The sequence below is a fragment of the Eretmochelys imbricata genome, chromosome 18 (genome assembly GCF_965152235.1).
Source record: "Eretmochelys imbricata isolate rEreImb1 chromosome 18, rEreImb1.hap1, whole genome shotgun sequence".
In the NCBI taxonomy this organism is placed as follows: domain Eukaryota; kingdom Metazoa; phylum Chordata; order Testudines; family Cheloniidae; genus Eretmochelys; species Eretmochelys imbricata.
Genome location: NC_135589.1, coordinates 23,525,024 through 23,545,263, shown reverse-complemented (window position 1 = coordinate 23,545,263; position 20,240 = coordinate 23,525,024). Strand labels below are relative to the sequence as shown.

The 20,240-nt window shown below is 44.2% G+C and overlaps 1 protein-coding gene across 1 annotated transcript in view; it reads right to left on the bottom strand.

Moving 5' to 3' along the window:
- Positions 1–20,240, bottom strand: part of CAMTA1 (calmodulin binding transcription activator 1) — a 929,632-nt gene that overhangs the window by 114,500 nt on the left and 794,892 nt on the right. The window contains exons 7-8 of the mRNA XM_077837398.1: positions 19,711–19,851; positions 14,391–16,243 (exon numbers count right to left, since the gene is read on the bottom strand). Coding sequence (XP_077693524.1) covers positions 14,391–16,243; positions 19,711–19,851 — 1,994 coding nt within the window. The remainder of the gene's footprint in view (positions 1–14,390; positions 16,244–19,710; positions 19,852–20,240) is intronic.

Below are 20,240 nucleotides of genomic sequence, written 5' to 3'. Positions count from 1 at the left end.
TGGAAATGGCATAGCTATGGACTTATGCTAGAAGCAGGAAGCCTGCCAAACAATCAGCTGGGCCACTGGATGATCACAGTGCTGAAAGAGCACTCAAGGAAGACACAAGGCCATTGTGGAGAAGCTAAATGAATTCTTTGCATTGGTCTTCATTGCAGAGGATGTGAGGGAAATTCCTACACCCGAGCCATTCCTTTTAGTTGACAAATCTGAGGAACTGTCCCAGACTGAGGTGTCAATAGAGGAGCTTTGAGAACAAGTTGATAAATTAAGAAGTAAGTCACCAGGACCAGATGGTATTCATTCAAGAGTTTTAAAGGAATTCAAGTATAAAATTGCAGAACTACTAACTGTGGGATGTAACCTATCACTTAAATCAGCTTCTGCACCAGATGACTGGTGGCTAGCTAATGTAACTCCTATTTTTAAAAAAGGCTCCAGAGGTGATCCTGAAAATTACATCCTGGTAAGCATAACTTCAGTACCAGGCAAAGTGGTTGAAATTACAGAAAAGAACAGAATTATCAGACACAGATGAACATTTTATGTTGGAGAAAAGTCAACATGGCTTTTGTAAAGGGAAACCATGTATCACCAATCTATTAGAATTCTTTGAGGGAGTCAATAAACATGTGGACAAGGGTGATCCAGTGTACTTGGACTTTCAGAAAGCCTTTGACAAGGTCCCTTACCAAAGGCTCTTAAGCAAAGTAGTCAGTCAAGGGATAAGCAGGAAAGTCCTCTCATGGATCAGTAACTGGTTAAAATATAGGAAACAAAGGGTAGGGAATAAATGGTAATTTTTCAGAGTGGAGAGAGGTAAATAGTGGGGTCTGCCGAGGATCTATACCAGGACCAGTGCTGTTCCGAAATGATCTGGAAAAAGGGGTAAACAGGGAGGTGGAAGAGTTTGTTGATGACATAAAATTACTCAAGATAGTTAAGTCCAAAGCTGACTGTTAAGAATTACAAAGGGATCTTACAAAACTGGGCGAGTAGGCAAGAAAATGGCAGATGAAAGTCAATGTTGATAAATTCAAAGTAATGCACATTGGAAAACATGATCCCCCTTATACATAGAAAACAATGGGTCTAAATTAGCTGTTACCACTCAAGAAGAGATCTTGGAGTCATTATGGATAGTTCTCTGAAAACGTCTGCTCAATTTGTAGTGGCAGTCAAAAAAGCTAGCAGAATGTTAGGAACTATGAGAAAAGGGATAGCCAATAAGACAGAAAATATCATAATGTTGCTATATAAATCCATATGTAACAGGATGCTTGGAGGGCCAGGTGGCCTAGTGGTTGGCATGCTTGATGGCTTCTTGTTTCCCCGGTCAAGGTGCCTCAGTCTTTCAGGCAGTGGGGCTAGGAGGTCCTAAGCCCTCCCACTCCATCAGGTCCCAGCCCAGGGCCCTGTGTGAGATGACCCCTGACCAGGGGGCACTCCGAGCAGGAAGTCTAAATCCACTGCCCTAGGCTACTTTGTACCTGAGCCGCCCCAGTCTGGGGCGTGGCCCCAGTGGTTCCCTTTGCTGGTGTGGCTGGCCTCCCATGGTGCCCTTCTGTGGATCGTGGGCCCTGCTGTGGTACCAGCTCTTTCAGGAATGGCATCCGTAAGTCTGGTGCGTACAAATGCCACAATGTCTCTGGGTAGCAGTCACCTAGTTGGCTATTAGGTCTCTTCCACAGTCTCCCTTGACTGGGAGACAGAAAGTGCTCCCCGGTGGCTGCCTTGGCAGGCAGGTGACTGGTCTTTTCTATCGGATAAGGTGGTGCCTCTTCCCTAGCTCCTGCCTCTTCCCTAGTCAGCACTGACCTGGCCCCGGTCTCTCCTCTTCTACCCCCTTCAGGCCTGGAATTGGCTGCAGGTATAATAGGATGAGGCTAGCTGGGCCCAAAGATCTCCTTAACTCTGCCATGCTGGTGGGCAGTTTCTCCAATTCGACACACCATGGTACACTCACATCTTGTCACCCCATCTCAAAAACATATCAGAATTAGAAAAAGTGCAGAGAAGGGCAACAAAAATGACTGGGGTCTGGAACAGCTTCCACGTGGGGATAGATTAAAAAGACTGGGACTGTTCCGCATGGATAAGAGATGACGAAGAGCACCAAAAGTCTAACTGGGTTCAAAATAAGAATTAGGTAAGTTCATGGAGGATAGGTCCATCAATGGCTACTAATCAAGAGGGTGAGGGATACAACCCCAGGCTCTGGATGTCCTTAATCCTCTGACTGCCAGAAACTGGGACTGGATGATGCGATGGATCACTTGATAAATTGCCCTGTTCTGTTCATTCCCTCTGAAGCATCTGGCACCATCCACTGTCAGAAGATGCATATTGGGCGAGATGGACCATTGGAATAATCCAGTACGGCTGTTCTTATGTAAAATTTTTCTGGAACTGTTTTCTGGAACAGTCAAAGTGTCTGGCGGTGAGCTTGCTTCTTGCATTTATTCCTCAAGTTTATTTGTAATGGCTTCACCCTGAAAGGGAGTGGTTTGCTCCAGGGGTGTATTTGGCAAGCACTGTACCTGCTGCCTCGTACTTACAAATAGGAAAACTGAGAATAGGCCCAGATTCAGCATAGCAGGGGCAATTCTATGGCACTTTCCCAAAGCTGAATCTGGCCCACAAAGGGGTGAAGCGACTTGTTTGAGTCAGTGCTCTTTCTCTGTCTCTCATTTTCGCCAGCTATAAATTGGAATAATAATACATCCCATGTAGAAAGCTAGAAACCTCATTCTACCAAGATCCCCTCATTGAGCAAATCTTCAATGTTTTAAAAACCCTAAGGAAATTCTCAGCAAGAAATGTCATTAATCTGGAGTTAAAACTGAAAATTAAAAAACAAAAATTCACCTCGCCTTTCAGGAATCCAGCCCACCCTTTTATCTCTTCAGAGAATGTTTCGGTTTTCTCTCTAAGTAAAGGCACTAAATTTCCAGACATTCTGAATTTAAGGTTCAATGAAAGGAGCAATGGCAAATGTGTTACCAAGGGCACCCAAAGAGCTGGGCCCCTTGGATCACCGCTTGAGAACACCAAGTGTCTTGGAAATAATGTGGTCCTTAGAAAACGCACTGTGTATTCTCATACTCCTCCAGTTTAGGCTTTGTGACTCCAGAGGCCGCTCCACCTCACGCCCACTGGCTCATTCTGCCCAGGAAAGAATGCCATCAAAGACAAGGTTAAAGTGTCAGTGTGGTATATCTCAGTGGAATAAGCACAGAGCAGGCCAAAGGGAAGTGAGTGGAGCAGGGAGCAGAAGGAAAGGGGCAGAGGAATCTTGACTCCTCTTTTCTTTTCTTGGTCCTGGAAGATCACTTAAGAACTCACCTGAGTCTCAGAATCCCTTCCATTCACATTTTCACCTTTCCCAGAAACACACCTTTCCCTGCCCCATGCACACACGTTTTCAGTAGTTCAACATCCAACTCTATTACATCCCTCCACGCAAAAAATCAAATCACCTACCTGAGCCAAGAGGGTAGGGGGCTAGTGTGAGGCTGTGGGAAGAGTTACACCCTTTGCAGGCCTCTCTGTATCAATCATCCCAGAATCCTTTGGGACAAAGCCACTTGCATCATTAGCTGCCTTGTTCCCAACTTTGCTTCCTTTTCTTATAGTCATTTATTTTATTTCCCAAGAAACCATATAGGGTTTGTGGGACCCCTGAGGAGAGACCCAGGGCACAGGTTTTTCAGGTCACAGTACAGATGGGTGGGTGAGTGGATCCCAGGAGCCAAGGGTGTAGAGGAAGGGCATACAGCAAACAGCCAAAGGTCACGGATGGTGGGAGGTGACAGCCAGACCCCCCTGAATGAAGGCAGAGCGTACTCACTGTCCTGAGCCATGCACGCAGTGTGCTTTTCTTTTCTTCCCTTTTGGAGTTAGTGGCAATAAAATGCATGGGCCCCTTTTAAAGGGCCCAGTCTGGCTATACCAGCTCAGACATGTTAAGGAGTCATTGTAGCCTGGCCCAGGTCAGGGCGGAAGGGTTATTACTGATGCCTTATGTGCATTCAGCACGTTTGAATACCTCCTTTAGGATGTGTGCTTCCCTCATCCCCAACACACACACTGCTGCAGTGGGGACCCAGCAATGGCCCCTCATGAGCACATCTCTGAAAACTCCATTGTGACCCATGGAAAGGAGCACTTACTGTGTACCTGCTACAGCAACCAGAAACAAAGAGAAGCCTAGTGCATACTGACTCCCAGGGGAGCATCTTCTCTGCACCCTCCTGTGCACCAGTGGGATGCACCTCCCCTGTGGATCGTGCAGCCCCAGACTAAGGTCCCACTCTATCACACTTGCTCTAAAACGGGCCACAAATAGCACTCCCCTCTGGCAGGGGCCATCCCACCTCCACATTCCCTCAGCATCAGCAAACAGGCTTCCCTGTTGAGGGCATAAGCTGGGCAGCAGCATCTCTTCACAGCGTAGGCCCAGTCGTTCCTTTCCTCTTCCTTCTTTTATGTCTGTCATCTGGGCCAAGTAAGTTTGCGAGCACCAGCTGAACCCCCTCTCCTAGCCACATAAACCCTCTATGTTCGTATCCATGACTGAAAAATGGACTTTACCGTTGGCTCTACTCCGGTGTTTCACAACCCAGACAGGCAGAGTACCCCATCACTCAGCTAAGCAGGATTCCTTAGCCTGTGTCCTGCCAGCTTTTTTGTCAGTCCCACAACAGATTCCAAATGTTCATGCACCAAGCCACACCAAGTACTTAGATCCTCACAATAATGTTCACTGCATTCAAATCAGCATATTTGTTGTTGAAAAAGGGATCAGGTTTTGGCTGCAGTTGTGAGCTGCAATAGTGACATCCAGTGACCAATAGGTGTACCACACCATGCACTTAGCCTGGCAACAATATCTCCTGTCTCAGGGCCAGGCACCTACAGATTTCAACAGAAGCCCTTCATGTGCAGACGAGGCAGAATTTGATTGTAAAGGTGGGAGACTGGATCTGAGTCAGAGCTAGAAAAGTGTTACTGTTCTACCTAAGAAAAAATATTCTTCCCAGCGGAGGGTGTGATGGGCAAGATTTAGCTGAATTCCAGAGAAAACGACATTGCAATAGCTTCTTCCAGTTAGATGGTGGTCTCAGCACTTTACAAATAACATAGTCAAAAGTTCAAGTTCCTCTAGCAACTGCAAGGGGTTATCCTGTAAACTCTTTGGGGGCAGGGATTGTGTTTTTGTGGTGTTTGCACAGCACCCGACACAGACGGTCCTGGTCTGTGAGGAGGACGTCTAGGTACTACCCCAGTACACATAATAAGTAATAATACAATGTATAGAAATATAGTAAGGCATACATTTAACAGTCAATCAAACAAATACAGATGTCCCAGGTGTGATATGCTTGAGAGCAGGTTGCTGTGTGAACCTTAACTTTTGAATGTCCTGATTCTTATGCTTTTGCATTCTCGGCCTTAACGATACTGCACTGAAGTTGTTTGCACTTAATCTTTGCTTTTAAAATAATCATTAGTAGCATTTCTGAGAAAGATGTTCAGATCAGTCAGATGAAGGATTATTTTGGCGAGGAGAATTCCAGCAAACAAATGAAACAGGGACCCCTGTAGCCCAAAGCAGCTAGACTTCCTATCAAACTGGAGGAAAATCTACTCTATCACTCATAGCTGAAGGCTGAAGCTACTATGCAAGTCTGTTACACAAAAGATGTGTGTGTTCTACAAACCCCTTTTTCTTTTAGAAGTCTCCCATTCAGGCACCAGCCTGTCCTAACTCCGCTTAGTTTTTTAAACAACTGGCAAATACAGAGCAACAAAGTTCCATCCACTCCAGCTTTAGGTTTAAGGTAGCAGCATGGAGCACAACATTACCTGTGTTATATTAGAGAAGGGTCTATAGAGACCTTGCATTTTGGGGGCAAAATCTGTATAGCAGCCTGCTGCTTGAGCTAGGGATCAATGACCCTCTGTAAAAAATCCTCAAGTCCTTCCTCAGCATGAGACTGTGGTTTTAAAGAGAGATTCTCTTCAGATTCTTTGGGTTCCGATAAACAGAAACTGGGAGTATCCCCCATCCCTCTCACACTGAGGCAGGGACAAGGAACAGCTTCCTGTAAAAATCAGAAGAGCTCTTTAGTAATCAGATGCATAGGTATGTTTGCATTTGTTTTCCAAGGAGATACTAGTATATTTAGCTGTTCCTGTGCTGCCCTCCAGTGGCAAATTTCAGGAGAGACCCTCTAGGACAATTTAAAGGTGCTCAGTTACTATTTAGGGCATGGCTACACTTGTGAGTTAGAGCACATTAAAGCAGCCCCGGGCACCCTAGCTCACTCCCCGTCCACACTGGCAAGGCATGTAGAGCACTCTGACTCCACTCTAGAGCGCTCCTGGTACTCCATCTCGGCGAGAAGATTAACACTTGTTGCGTAGTGGCTGAAACGCCCGGGCATCAGTGTGAACGAGGTGTTGCATTACTGCGCTCTGATCAGCCTCCGGAAACGTCCCATAATCCCCTTAAGTCAAGTGGGCACTCTTCTCATTGTTTTGAACTCGCTGTAGGAATGCGGATATGCCCTTTGAAAACTCCGTTTCTGACAGCCGGCTGCTTATCTGCTCCGAGAAAAAGCAACCATTACTGTGGAATGCTGTGTGTGAGAGAGAGAGGGGGGATCTGCTGCTGTCTGAACTTACAAGACAGCCTGCTGACATGCTCTCAGCCCCCCCTCCCCAAAACCCACTCTCTCTCTCCCCACGTACACACAACACACCCCTGTCACACTCCACCTCACCCCCCCCATTTGAAAAGCATGTTGCAGTTAATTGCATGCTGGGATAGCTACCCATAATGCACCGCTCCCAATGCTGCTGCAAGTGCTGCAAATGTGGCCACACCAGTGCGCTTGAAGCTGTCAGTGTGGATAGATTGCAGCGCTTTCCCTACTGCGCTCTACGAAGGCTGGTTTAACTCAAAGCGCTCTACATCTGCAAGTGTAGCCATACTCTTAGTATTTGTATTCAGCACCACAACTGTAGAAAGCGCTTTACCGAGAGGATAAGGCATAGTCCCTGCCCCAAGGAGCTTACAATCGAGGTTACATATGACACAGCTTGACACAGGGTGAGTGGCCATCTAGCTCAGTAGGGAGTGGGGATTCTGTTTGTCCACAAGCGTAGCCAGCTCTTTCAGTTTTGTATCCAGAGCCCAGACACTGGCACTGCTGAGACACAGCTGATAGCTGGAAGGGCATTCTGGGTAAATGAGAACACCTACTATCACCTTTGCTTCAGAATTTCCCTTTCCAGCATGGACAGAACAGACAGCATTTACAGTGGAGGAGGGTTCCCTAGGGCCCTTTGAACTACTAGAGTGATGCATTTTACCCACTGCTGCAGCTGGCTGGTGGCTACTAAGATATAAATGGTTTTTCATGTCAGAAGTTTTTTGATTTTCTTAAATTAATTACAGCAAAAGAGCATTTTATAACAGAGTGGTGATGGGCTCACCGCAGCCTTTCCTGCATGTCTGAGTCTGAATCTTTCCTGCATCATCTGAGATTGCTTAGGGCACAACCAAGGCTCCACCATCCCTGTCTATCCTGAGCCATTGTTTACGTGTCCTCTATGTTGTTAAGTCCCCTAAGTTTTCCCTCTCTAAGTGCTGTTCAAAGGAGGGATTGTTTCGATCAGCAACTGTGCATGTTCTTCCAGCTGCCCAGCGCAATGACTGTCATGACAGAAGCTCTGGCTTCATTCTTAACAGCGCTCACAAAAAATTGCAGGTAAAGACAGTACCTTAATAACCAGGGCTTAATTTTTAATGAAAGAGGTGATGGGGCTCAAGCAATTTTTTTTATTTTCATAACTGACGTGACAAGCCCAGAGGTGCCGGGGCTATTAACTGCCAAGCTAGGGGTGCTGGGGCTCCAGCACAAATTAAGCGCTGCCAATCACATGAATTCATATTCAGAGATGATCAAGTGAACCTGACTTGACCTAGGATCTTTCTTCTGGTTCAGATGAGTTCAGCCCTTTCCACAGCTCTTGGCCTACACTGATGGGTCTGGCTAAAGAGCTCAGAAGCTTCTCTGCTGGGCCCTGTTGCCAGTCTAAACAGAAAGCACCTGCACAGTTCACTCTGTGGGTTTCCCTGACACTCATGTTCTGAGATTTCCCCCCAACATTTTTGGATAACAGGCCAAACTAACTCTAGCCATGTTGCTTGTGAACACACCAAAGAGTGACTGAGATGCTAGGAGCTCATGTACGTACGTTTGGATTGGCAGAAAGAGACTGGAGGATTTTTAACTCAGCTAAAATAATGTAACTGGTCCATTTATTTACAGTTAATCCACCTGAACTGAACTTTGCAATATGTTGTCTACATGACTCTTCATTGTCTCTGGTTGTGTTACTGCTGGGCTCTTGATAACTACAGGAGAGTCATATGTTTAAAACAAACAATGACAGTAGAAAAAGGAAAGAAGAATGTGGGGAGTTTTCTGTGACCCTGTAATAATACCCCATCAAACAGCCTGAGATTGACACGCTTGCCAGTGATCCCTCAATACTTCTTCCCTAAGGCCTCAATCTAAACCCATGGAAATCAGTTGGAGTCTTTCCCCGGACTTCAGAGGTCTTTGGGAGATGGCGTCTGTGAAAGAGGAATTGGAGAATAAAAAAGGAAGAACAAGATGGATCATCAAACCCCCAGGAGGGAAACAGAGGCCATAAGAAAACAAAAGATGACATTTGTTTATACTTTTTATTAGCATTAGGGTTTAAGTTTATCCAATGTTTAAAGAGTTCCTTTCACAGGTGACTAATCTCACTGAAGCTATGAAGCAAGGGCCCTGACAGCAAAGCATTTTTTCTATTGTGTTAGGCCAATAGAAACATTTATTATGAAAGCTTGGTGCAGGCAATTTGTGTTCAGGGAAAAATGATTTTCACCTTGGTAACTCTTCCAGCTCCACTGAGAATCCAAACAAGGTAAATCCTACCATACACATTGAAGCACAGTCATTTCAGTGCCTGTGGAAACTCATTTCCAAGGAAACATTAATTGCAAACTGAATGGTAAAATAAAACTAAAATGATTATTGTGATGAACCCAACAATCCTAGATTCCTAGGACCCAAAGCAGAGTATGTTTTGCAGATGCAGAAAGTTAATTTTATGGCTTTTCTCACTCAGCTCACAATGAAAACTTGCTAATGGGTTGCTGATAAATGTGAAGTGCACAGTACATAATATTTTTATGATGTGATTATGTCAGCCAAGGGATATGAACACCAGAAAGCAAAAACGTAAAGTGCACCAGAAAGGACAGTATTAAGATGCACTTCTGAGCGGTTCTTTGTTAAATGGGATAGTGGTCTGGGCCCAGTGCCAGGATCTCACAGCACACCTGTCTGTGTGATCCTCAGAAAAACCTGCCTAAAATGAAGAAAACCCAACAAGGCTTTCTTAGGACAATAATGCCACCATGGTTACATGAACTAACACAAATTCTGGCTTGGGGCCTTTCCGAATGCCCTCAGAAGCAGAAGAAAGAGAGATTCTTGACAGCTCTGTGCTAGAATCCTTGCAGAAGGTGAACTCTGCAGTGAACTGTCTGGAATCCCTACAAATCTGAAACACAGAAAGAGCAGCACAGGAGCAATAGAATAGCAATTTGGGGCCTGTTCCCAGTGGGTACAAATGCAAGAAAAAAAATTCTCTCCATATCTCAGCAGTTGTGTATAACAAATATTGTACATCAGTAAAGAAAATTAACATCTGAGGTGACGTTTTGAGCTGCTTGGGATTCAAGATTTGTGTCCATACACTCCAGCTTTGGATCTAGCCAATTAAGAAGAAATCCTGGACCCAACATTATATTTGAAAACTGGTCCCCAGTGATTCTGGCCATAGAATAATCAAACCTAGAGGATCATTCAAAGGAAAATAACACCAAATTCTGTGAGAGGAAGAGAGATCACTGGTGGTTTAGTGAATCAATTAGATTACAAAAAGGTTTCCATGACAGCAGCTAAAAAAGAAGGCTTTGGAATGAAAAAAGAGATGAATTTTTTGAGCTTTTAGGCCCTCTACATAAGCCGAGAGAAGAGTCAGTCTGCCAGTATGGAGAGCAGGTGCAGAGAGGAATGTTGGCCGTTCTCCAGCTCAGACAAAGGTGAACAATGTACCTTCTGAGATGTGAAATCCACAGAAATCCTCCTGGAAAAAATGAAAAGCAGGGGGACACATGGATCAGGGCATGAAGGACTTGAGCTGAAAGAATGGAGGAAACTCTCAGAACATGCAATGGGGAGAACGGTCTCAGAAGGATTTCAATGTTATTCATGTATATAATGAGTCCTTGGTATGGTGCTGAGGGTTGCACCTCCTCGGTGGGAGCTCCTAGATATACTGTGTCCAAGCACTGGTACAACATATCCGTTTGGAAGGTTGCAGCATCCTGCTAGGTGGTTACTAGTGCTGCTGCCAGGACAGGAGAGATCACAGACAGGGAGTGCAAGACCGGGATTGTTCCTACGGCCTGTGCATGGGTAGCCGGCAGGCCCTTAGGATAGGTCTACTATTCAGTGTAAGCTCAGGCTCACCTAACCATCCTTCCATCTACATACACACAAGGGATTGGACCCAGGGCCCCAGAACTCCACAGGGGTGGAGCGTCTGATCCTGAGTCAAGCTGGGACCCAGGGTTCAAGCCCTATTGGTTCACAGTGCAAACACAGTCCCACTGGACTTGTGCTCTGGGAGTCCACCAAAAGTATTCCACAATCCCACAGGGTGCCTTTATTTGTCCTCTGGGTTGTCAAGTTTTCCCACACTGCACTTGTGAACAAAGGGTTTGAGTGGCCATATTTTGGAAGGGCGCGAGGACGTCTGGGATATGGATGGTTAGACTCAGGCCTGTATAATGCTGGAGCTCCAGGTTGACCCAGGGTTCAACAATTCCTAATCTGGGGTTACAAATGAGTGTAGATGCGATGCTCCAGCCCTAGGTTAACAAACCTGCGGTCTGGAAACTCGAGTTCTACTAACCTGGGCTTACACTGCAGTGTAGACATACCCTTAGAGTTAGGCTTGTAGATCTACTATGCTTGGCGGTTGTGCTGACTAATGCTCACTCTGGGTTTACTACTGAAGCACTTTCCTGTGTGATGTGACCACATGGGCCACTGTGTGTGCCCTGCTCCAGCCTGGCACAACATGACAGTGCCAGAAGCTACTTTTTCCTTGTTCTCACTTCCATCGAGAGAACAGAACATGGTGACAGCAAGAGAAAAAGAAAGAATGAATGAAATTCCTCTGTAGAAAAAAAAACTGGGGAAAAAGAAGAGGCTCACACTGGACACAGTGACAGAGCTGCCAATGTCTGATCATTGTCGTGCTGAAAACAAAGCTCCACTTCTGCCACCAGGTGCTAGGAGGAGCAGCTCCCTGAAAACTGTCATCATAGCAATGGATTCAGCAGCAAATATAAAAGATCTGACAGCCACCAAGAGCATGGAACTTGTGGTAGGTGAAAACAAAGTTAGCTCACTGGGGAATGCAAACTGGAGTCTCCCAGCAAAGACAGTGGTTACACTCTGCATTTAAAAGTTCCAGCTCATCAGACAGCTTTGCAGGCTGTTGCTGCAGAAGTCTAGGAGAATGAGCTTCCTTTCCATAGACCAAGACCTCATATGGTCCAAACTGGGGTCCACAATGAGATGTATAGTAACACCATTGACAAACCCAAAGGTGCAGAAGAGAACAGTCTGTTTGGTCACTTTTGTCAAGACATTCTGAATGGCTAATTGGCTCCTCAGGTCAGTCCTGACCTAAAGAATGGGGAAATCAAGTCAAAGACAAACAAGGAGAATGAAATCAAAATGAAGGAAAAGGGCCAGTTCAGAGCCAAAAAACAAAAAGTACAAGCCTAACATCAAAGGAAATAACAAAAAGAAAATGAAGATTCAGAAAAGAAGCAACAATATATTACAAGAAAGTCTTTTGAACAAGGTAGAACAATTCTCCCAGCAGGCTCAGAGTTTCAGGTAGGCTCCCTGTCTGCCACTAAAGTTTATGGCTAAGGATCATTGGGCTCTTCAGTATTAATAAATGTTCATGAAGCTAAAGCAGGTGAACTGTGCAGGTGTAGGTCTCACTACACTAGGTAGCAGTGCTGACTCTTGGATTCACTTGATGTTATTCTTAATAAAACACTTACCTTTGGCATAACTGCATGGGCTTTGTCTCTTGCTCCTGCCTGCACCACAGCATGGCATCTCCAACCTACCCCCTAGTCTCTCCTGTGCAAGGCAGGCTCCATTCACATTGATCAACTTCGTTTGTGAAGAACCCCAGATTCTATTTTGGTAAAATGCACAGTTGGCAGCTCTCATCACAATGGGAACATGATGATGGAGCTTACAAGGGAGGGGCAATTGTATTTTTGGACCTGTCTGCCAGGTCTTCCCCACAAATAGGGGGCTAAAACTCTGTTACTGTTTGGTTAGCATGGAAAGGAAACACTTCCCATGGAAGCTGAGCTATTTACCTGTTGGTTAAAGACAAACAAAAGGACAGATGCTTTTATTTATTGGCATTGATTTTCAGAGGGGTTTAGTTGCTACACAACATGTTATTGTGCTTTTGTACAGTATGAGACCAATAAATAACCAGTTTTTAAAAAATACCAGTAATATTCACCACAGGCCCTGCCACATCAGCTTTTTATCACACTATGAGAGATGATTCTCAGAGAATAAAAAAACCCAACATCCAGATACAAACATGCTGGATTTCCAATCTCTCTCTGGGGATCAGTTGATAGTAAATTACCGCTAACAGTACAACAATCAATAATCAATTGTTGATTAGTTTATCCCAGAAGTAGAGTTATTCCGAACCCCCATTGACTGAAGTGTGGCCTCACGCCTTGATCTCCTATTCTAGAAAGTTCCAGATTTCTCTAGCAACATGTGAGATGTACTGTATAGCATTGGGACTGAACTGTAGTAAGTGGTTGACTACATTTGTATTTGTGGCACCTTAGAGACTAACCAATTTATTTGAGCATAAGCTTTCGTGAGCTACAGCTCACTTCATCGGATGCTGTAGCTCACGAAAGCTTACGCTCAAACAAATTGGTTAGTCTCTAAGGTGCCAAAAGTACTCCTTTTCTTTTTGCAAATACAGACTAACACGGCTGTTACTCTGAAACCTACATTTGTATTATGCATGTGAGCTGTACACTGATCTGTAGCTGGACTGCTACTATCAGCTGTTCTCAGGACGAGAACTGGCTGGATTAAGAAGAAGTGTGTCTGAATGCAATGCGACAGTTCCCCAAAGTAGCCATCTATAGCCATCTACTGAACACTCGCACAGTCTGCAATCATAAAGCTCCTCCTTTTCTGAAGTATGAATGCTCCTGTATTATACTGAATCCCTTCTCACCGGACAGGTGCAATTCTAAGGCTTTAGGAAAGTAATCCATTACCTGTTCCCTTAACAGCTTTGTCTTGGGAGTCATCAGATGGTCATTTCACTGAAAGATAGGTAAACTACTCTGCTTCTCACCCCAGATGTGTTCCCTCCTGCCCACTCACAATTCCATATCAAGAGATTTCAGAGTTCAGATGCACTCTAGTGGTTTTAGATCACAGAAACAATGGACATGCAATAATTGACATACAATTCACCAGAGAGTTCTGAACAATTAGAGCACAGCTGATTTTTCTTGAAGTGCTGCATTTATCCCAATAATGAGCCCATAAGAAAATTTTCTAAGTCTAGGCTCCGGAAACTACTAAAGGACAATTTCTCTTTACATCTGACCCAGTTTGATTATGTCTATTCATTATAATGGTCAAGGCTGAGTATTTTTCACCCAACAGTAAGGTTTTTCATGTAAACAGGAGTTTGTGTTGCTGGCATTTCCAATCTATGGTGCAAGTGATTGTACCTGTATCAGGTATGGAACCAAGTTAAGTACTGAACCTAATAAAGGGACTCCCGGCCAGATATTTAGCTATTGGCAACATTAAAACCAATTACAGATTTAAGCGTCAGGCTCAATGTGCAGTAGGCACAACATTTCTATATAAACTAGGCAACACTGGGAATGCATCTCATTGAAGATACTTTGCTTTATAGTGAAACAAACCATTTCTGTTCTGATGCTTCATAAGTGAGGAAAGAAGCCTTGTCAGGGTAATGAGGTGCTTAATAAAAAGATCACTCAGACATGAAAATGACCTCAAACGCTCTTATTTCTAAGAGGAGATATTTAAAAGCCTTGTCAAAGTTTAAACAAGAAGGTTCCTGGAGCCCTTATTAACTAAGGAATTAAAGATGGGTGAGTAATTGTTAATGAATAAAAGCTGGAAGCTTACCTCAGGGTAAGACCACTCTGGTGAGTAATCTGTCACCATGAACAAGCGCCCGCTCTGCTGCAACATCCCCAAGGTGCCTTGTGCTGTGGCTGCTGAGACCACCTCAGCCACATGCATGTATGCCATGGTACTGGCTCCATTCTCGGCACTGCTGAGCTGCATGCTGGCTTGCTGAGGGCTGCAGCAAGGAATGCACATTTCAGCCTGGTTGTAGGTTGCTCTGTTGCCATCTTCAGGCTGAGATAGCCCGGCACTGTCACCTGACACCAGCTGGTGCCCATAGATGGCATTACTCCCACCTTCTACTGATATGAAATCATTAATAAGATCTGAAAACTGGTTGCTGAAGGAGATGTCAAAATGGTCCAAATTAAGCTCCATGTTGGAGGAGTTGTTTAAGCTGGGATGGGCCACTGGGTAGAGTCCTTGCACCATATTTCCTTGGAGGATAGGGAGATTATTCCCGCTCCTGATACCACCATTGGCCTCGGGCTGCATGTAGTGTTCTGTGCTACAGGCTTGAAGATCCCCTGATTTAAGAAGATTTTCATTCCCTTCTGCCTGCTGGGAGGTCTCCATGGGAACTTCAGCTTCTGCAGTCATAGCCTGGAAGTTTGCTTGGAACTGCATGAGCTGGAGAGAAGAGGTGGACTCTATTCTAGTTTCCACTGTGCCATTGCAATTAGAGGTTGTTTGGGAGGATTCTGTTTTCACATTGGGGATTCCTAAAGTGTTCACAAAAGAGCCACTTGTCTCATTCAAGTTGTTATGAGTGTTTTGTTCAAGAGGGAGAGGTTTGCTGGCATCCTGCAGAAAGAAGCTAGGGGAAGGGGTCTGGTGAACATGAGGACTCTGGACTGTCTGGTTGAAACTGGAAGAATAGTCCTTGTTGGAGTCAATGGCACTGAAGTCCATTTGCTCCAAGGTGGTACTTGGGCTCAGACCGCCTCCAGATGGAAGCAGACCTGATCCTGTTGTAAGGGTGAGAGAATTAGATGCAGAAGTGGAGGAAAACGCTTCTTTGGACATCTGTTGTTCAAAAGAAGTGTCCTCAGTTTTAATCTCTTTAGTTAGGGCTGCACTGAAATTGAACCCACGTTCTGTTGTGGGTGACTGTCTTATGTTGGTACTAATGCTGTCTCCTTTTAGGCCTCCTCCACCATAAGTCTGTCCCTGCTTGGGATTATTAAGAAAACAGTCTGGGTCAAAATTCATGGTGGTTTCTGGAATTTTTCTGCTACCATCCAGAGTTGTAGAGAGCACAAGCTCGTCAGAGACATTGGTGGGCAACATAGACAAGCTCTCTGAACTGCCTGGTGTAGGAAAAGCAAACTTGTGGCCATCTGAGCTCACAGCCAGTACCAGTCCTTGTGCAGCGGCATCTGAGGATAGGAGGTGTTGATTTGGGCCAGTGGTGGGTGACATGGTATACACGGCTTCACTGGTGACTTCTGACATAAATACTGTGGCACTTTGCGATAAACTTCCCATCACCGAGGCAACAGCCATGCTGGAGACACCAGTGACTACTGGGCTATCAGCCATATCGGGGTCGCTATTTAATCCACTGCTGATGGATACAGGAGAATTCTGGGTAGTGTCAGGAACTTCCACCTGATTGGTGGAAGAGACCTCAGTACTGTTTTGATGGAGCAACACAGGTTTTGCCACTTTGCCATTCCTCTTCTCCCGGCTGGAGGTCTTGCCATGACTGTGCTCATTCTTGCCTTCAGAGACATCATTATTTTGTACCTCTGAGTGAGTGCTGTACCCACCTGTCCTTGGTTCGACCTTTGGTGATATGATGCGATGTTTGGCACTGTTACACTTGTGATGCACACTGCTACCTGCTCCTGTTCGAAAACACAAACAACGTGTGCAATTAATGAACTAATAAATGAAGATCACATTAATTGTGCTATTTTCCAATTATGGCATGGGATAACTATACTAGAGAGAGAGAGTCTGTATGAATGGGAGTGTGTGAGAGACAGACAGATTTTAAATGAAGTTAATTTCTTGCCAGTGTCAGATTGACAGCTCTGAAAACTGAACTTCCTTTTACATCCATGAACAGATATGCTATGTGCAATGACAGCAAGCCACACCACCTTCCCCTTCCCTCAAAAAACACACAGCACTCAGTGCTAGCTTTACCCCTGACCTGATCAGACCCCCTCTAGAAATGAGGAGGGACTTCAGGCTCTGTGCCCACTCTCAGGATTGTTCAGTATGTGCCCAAGTCTCACTGTTGGGACTGTTGAGACAGGCCCCTATTACTGATAGCTGTAGTGACGGATTGGTGTGATGTGGGCCACATTCCACTAGGAACTAAGAAAAGACTCCCAGCCTCCCTCCAACACAAATAACACAGACTCATTTCACACAGGCCATCTGTCAGATGGCTTGGTATCCGCTCATGTGGATTGAGTTCCAAATGATGATCTAGAGCTGAAAGACTCCATATCCCACTTCCGTTCCCTCTATCATCCAGCCATCTATGTTATTTTTCTTATTATCTTGTCCAATTACAGTTGTTGGCCAAATTATTAAAGAGAAAGTAAATTAGAACAGAGAAAGCTTTCCCCTCCCAGAAGTACTGTAATATGTAGCTCTTCATATCAGTTGCATTCAGTTCACAGGCTGACAGCTAAAACATTTTGGAGCTTGAAAGGTTTTGTACATTGGTGATTAGTACCACACAGGATGAAAAACCAGTGAGGAAAGGTCATCAGAAAGCAATTCTGGATAGGAGGTTAACCCAGTCATGCCTTTATTTGCCTGTCACGGGATGAGTATCACTTGTTTCTGGGAGCTGCAAAATTAAGCTGGCTAGAGTAAATGATTCTCCCGGTGACTGTCTTTTCACCACAAAATCTGGCACTGGGACTGCTTTTTCTGAGAAGAAAGGCCCATGAATTTTTGATATTTCTTCCTCTAATTGATTCAGTTTTCCCAGAATGAGGTAAGAACCTTAATTATTGTACAGTATAATGACCTAATGGGTAAAGAAACCTTCTCCCCATAGCTAATGGCTACAATTACAACTTCCTTCTTCTGGACAGCATAAAGTGGCTGTGTAGCTGCTATAATTTGCTAAATCTTTTTGTTCCTTGCCCTTGAAGGGGAACTTCTCTATTATATGTGCAAGATCTGAATCAGGTCACCTAAAGTAGTTCAGAACAAATCTTCTGAAACTAAATGCAATAGTAAATCTCTCCATTCTCTTAGGAACAAAACTGAACAAGAACTAGAGAGAGGCTTCCAAGTTGCAATCTTTGAGTGTGACTATAATAAATTGGGGATGTGTGTGTCAGGATGCAAGCTGCTGTAAAGCAAAGTGATACTGTTACGTTACAAAGCAAGCAGCAGACTTAGCATAAGACAAAACATCAAAGGGAAGAATAAAAGAATTCATGTTCAGATCTGCAAGCCTGGATCAAGTGCTGATCCTTAGGGGTTGAATTTTAATCCAAACGTAGGTATTTCAGAGGTCATCAGTCTTACTAAATCTTGATTGTATAAGACGACCGGGGAAAAAAAACCCTGAAGCACAGACGGTATTTTTCTTTGACAAATTTCTCTAAAGACTAATTAATTTACTGTACATTTTACTTGACCAAAGCAGCAAAAAGGGGTAGGGATGAGGCAGATGAGTTGAAAAAGTGAATCACTCAGATTCTCACTTCTTGTTCTAAAGCACTAATATGAGAGAGAATATACCTTTCCTAGCTGTTTCAGGATTCAGAGTAGCAGCCATGTTAGTCTGTATTCGCAAAAAGAAAAGGAGTACTTGTGGCACCTTAGACACTAACAAATTTATTTGAGCATAAGCTTTCGTGAGCTACAGCTCACTTCATCGGATACATTCAGTGGAAAATACAGTGGGGAGATTTATATACATAGAGAACATGAAACAATGGGTGTTACCATACACTCTGTAACAAGAGAGTGATCAGGTAAGGTGAGCTGTTACCAGCAGGAGAGTGGGTGGGGGGGAGGGAACCTTTTGTAGTGATAATCAAGGTGGACCATTTCCAGCAGTTGACAAGAACGTCTGAGGAACAGTGGGGGGTGGAGGGGGGGAATAAACATGGAGAAATAGTTTTACTTTGTGTAATGACCCATCCACTCCCAGTCTCTATTCAAGCCTAAGTTAATTGTATCCAGTTTGCAAATTAATTCCAATTCAGCAGTCTCTCGTTGGAGTCTGTTTTTCAAGTTTTTTTGTTGAAGAATTGCAACTTTTAGGTCTGTAATCGAGTGACCAAAGACATTGAAGTGTTCTCCAACTGGTTTTTGAATGTTATAATTCTTGACATCTGATTTGTGTCCATTTATGCTTTTACGTAGAGACTGTCCAGTTTGACCAATGTACATGGCAGAGGGGCATTGCTGGCACATGATGGCATATATCACATTGGTAGATGTGCAGGTTGCAATTCTTCAACAAAAAAACTTCAAAAACAGACTCCAAAGAGAGTGCACTGTAAGGCTTATGGTACTCAGAAAGTGTCAGTAACACAATCTGAGCAACTTCTAGGACACAACATGCTTTCTAGAGGAAGCTGCCAGCAGAGGGCAATGATGAATTCTGAGAGCTCGCATGTTACAGTGTCCATATTTTTCAAAAACCCATGTTGTATCTTTAATACGTTTGAGGCTTCATCAGTTACTCCTGGATTAACTGTATCTCAAAATTTGTGCCAAAATATTTTTAATGGTTAACTCACAACAAAGAATACACTGAGCCTAGATTAAAGCTGCAATCTGAGAGCTCATGAAGATAAAAAGGAAATAGAAAGAAGTTCAGCATTTCATAGCAGATAACATCTTATTTATGGATTATCCCAGAGACTTTTACTCAGCTACCCAGTAGGGTTTTTATTCTAACATATTGTTTATTCCCTCAAATAAGGGTCATTTTACTTTGCTAAAAGGGTAATTCTCACGCGACAGAAATATTTAGTAACATAGTAGAACTCCCAAATCCACATTCAGAAGCATGGAAAATCCTTTCCAGGAAACACCTAGAATGAGATCAGCAGTCACCTTGAAGAGCGTAATCTGCTGCTGAACAGGGCAGCCCTGCTGAACTACAGAAAAATATGTGAAGATCCCATTTAGCCTTCTCTATGTTGTCTCTTATTTGGAGACATCAGCAGTAGTTTCTTAGCAGTGGCTCACAAGTTCCATTCATAGGAAATCAGAAATTGAAGTGGATCTCTGTATGCAGAGGGTTTCTTGGTATGCATTTGAGTTCTGATTTAGAAGGGGACTTAGCCCTGTTGTCTGCTCTCTACCATAATCAGCTACTCACCCAAGTTGCCGGTGCAAAGACAATTGTGCGTCCGAGGCTGTGGTTTTGTCTGGTGACTATCGAGGATCTGCTGAACAAGCTGCTCCACAGAGAACCCTGAACTGCTGTTCCCATTGCTGCAAGTCCACTTAATGCCATGAACTGTGGAGAGAACAGCAGAAAACATCCATCAGAGGCTAGTCAGAACACAGCAGCAAATCATTAAGAGCTATCCCCCAAAACATGTGAGGCTTCACAGTGCTGTCAGATCTGCAGGATAATAGTGAAGAACAATATTAATTAATAATACTTTACAATTTTCTAGTCCCTTCAATTCAAGGATCTCAACAAGCAGTGCATGGATTAGGCCTCACAACCAGCTTGTGAAGTAGGTATAATTACTCCCATTTTTAAAAAGTGAGCCCCAGTGGTTAAGTGACTTACCCAAGGTAATACAGGAAGTTAGTGGCAGAGCCAGGCATATAATCAAGGGACCCTGACTTAAAGTCCCCTTCACTAATGCCTCACCACCTCTCAGATATTGCTATAGG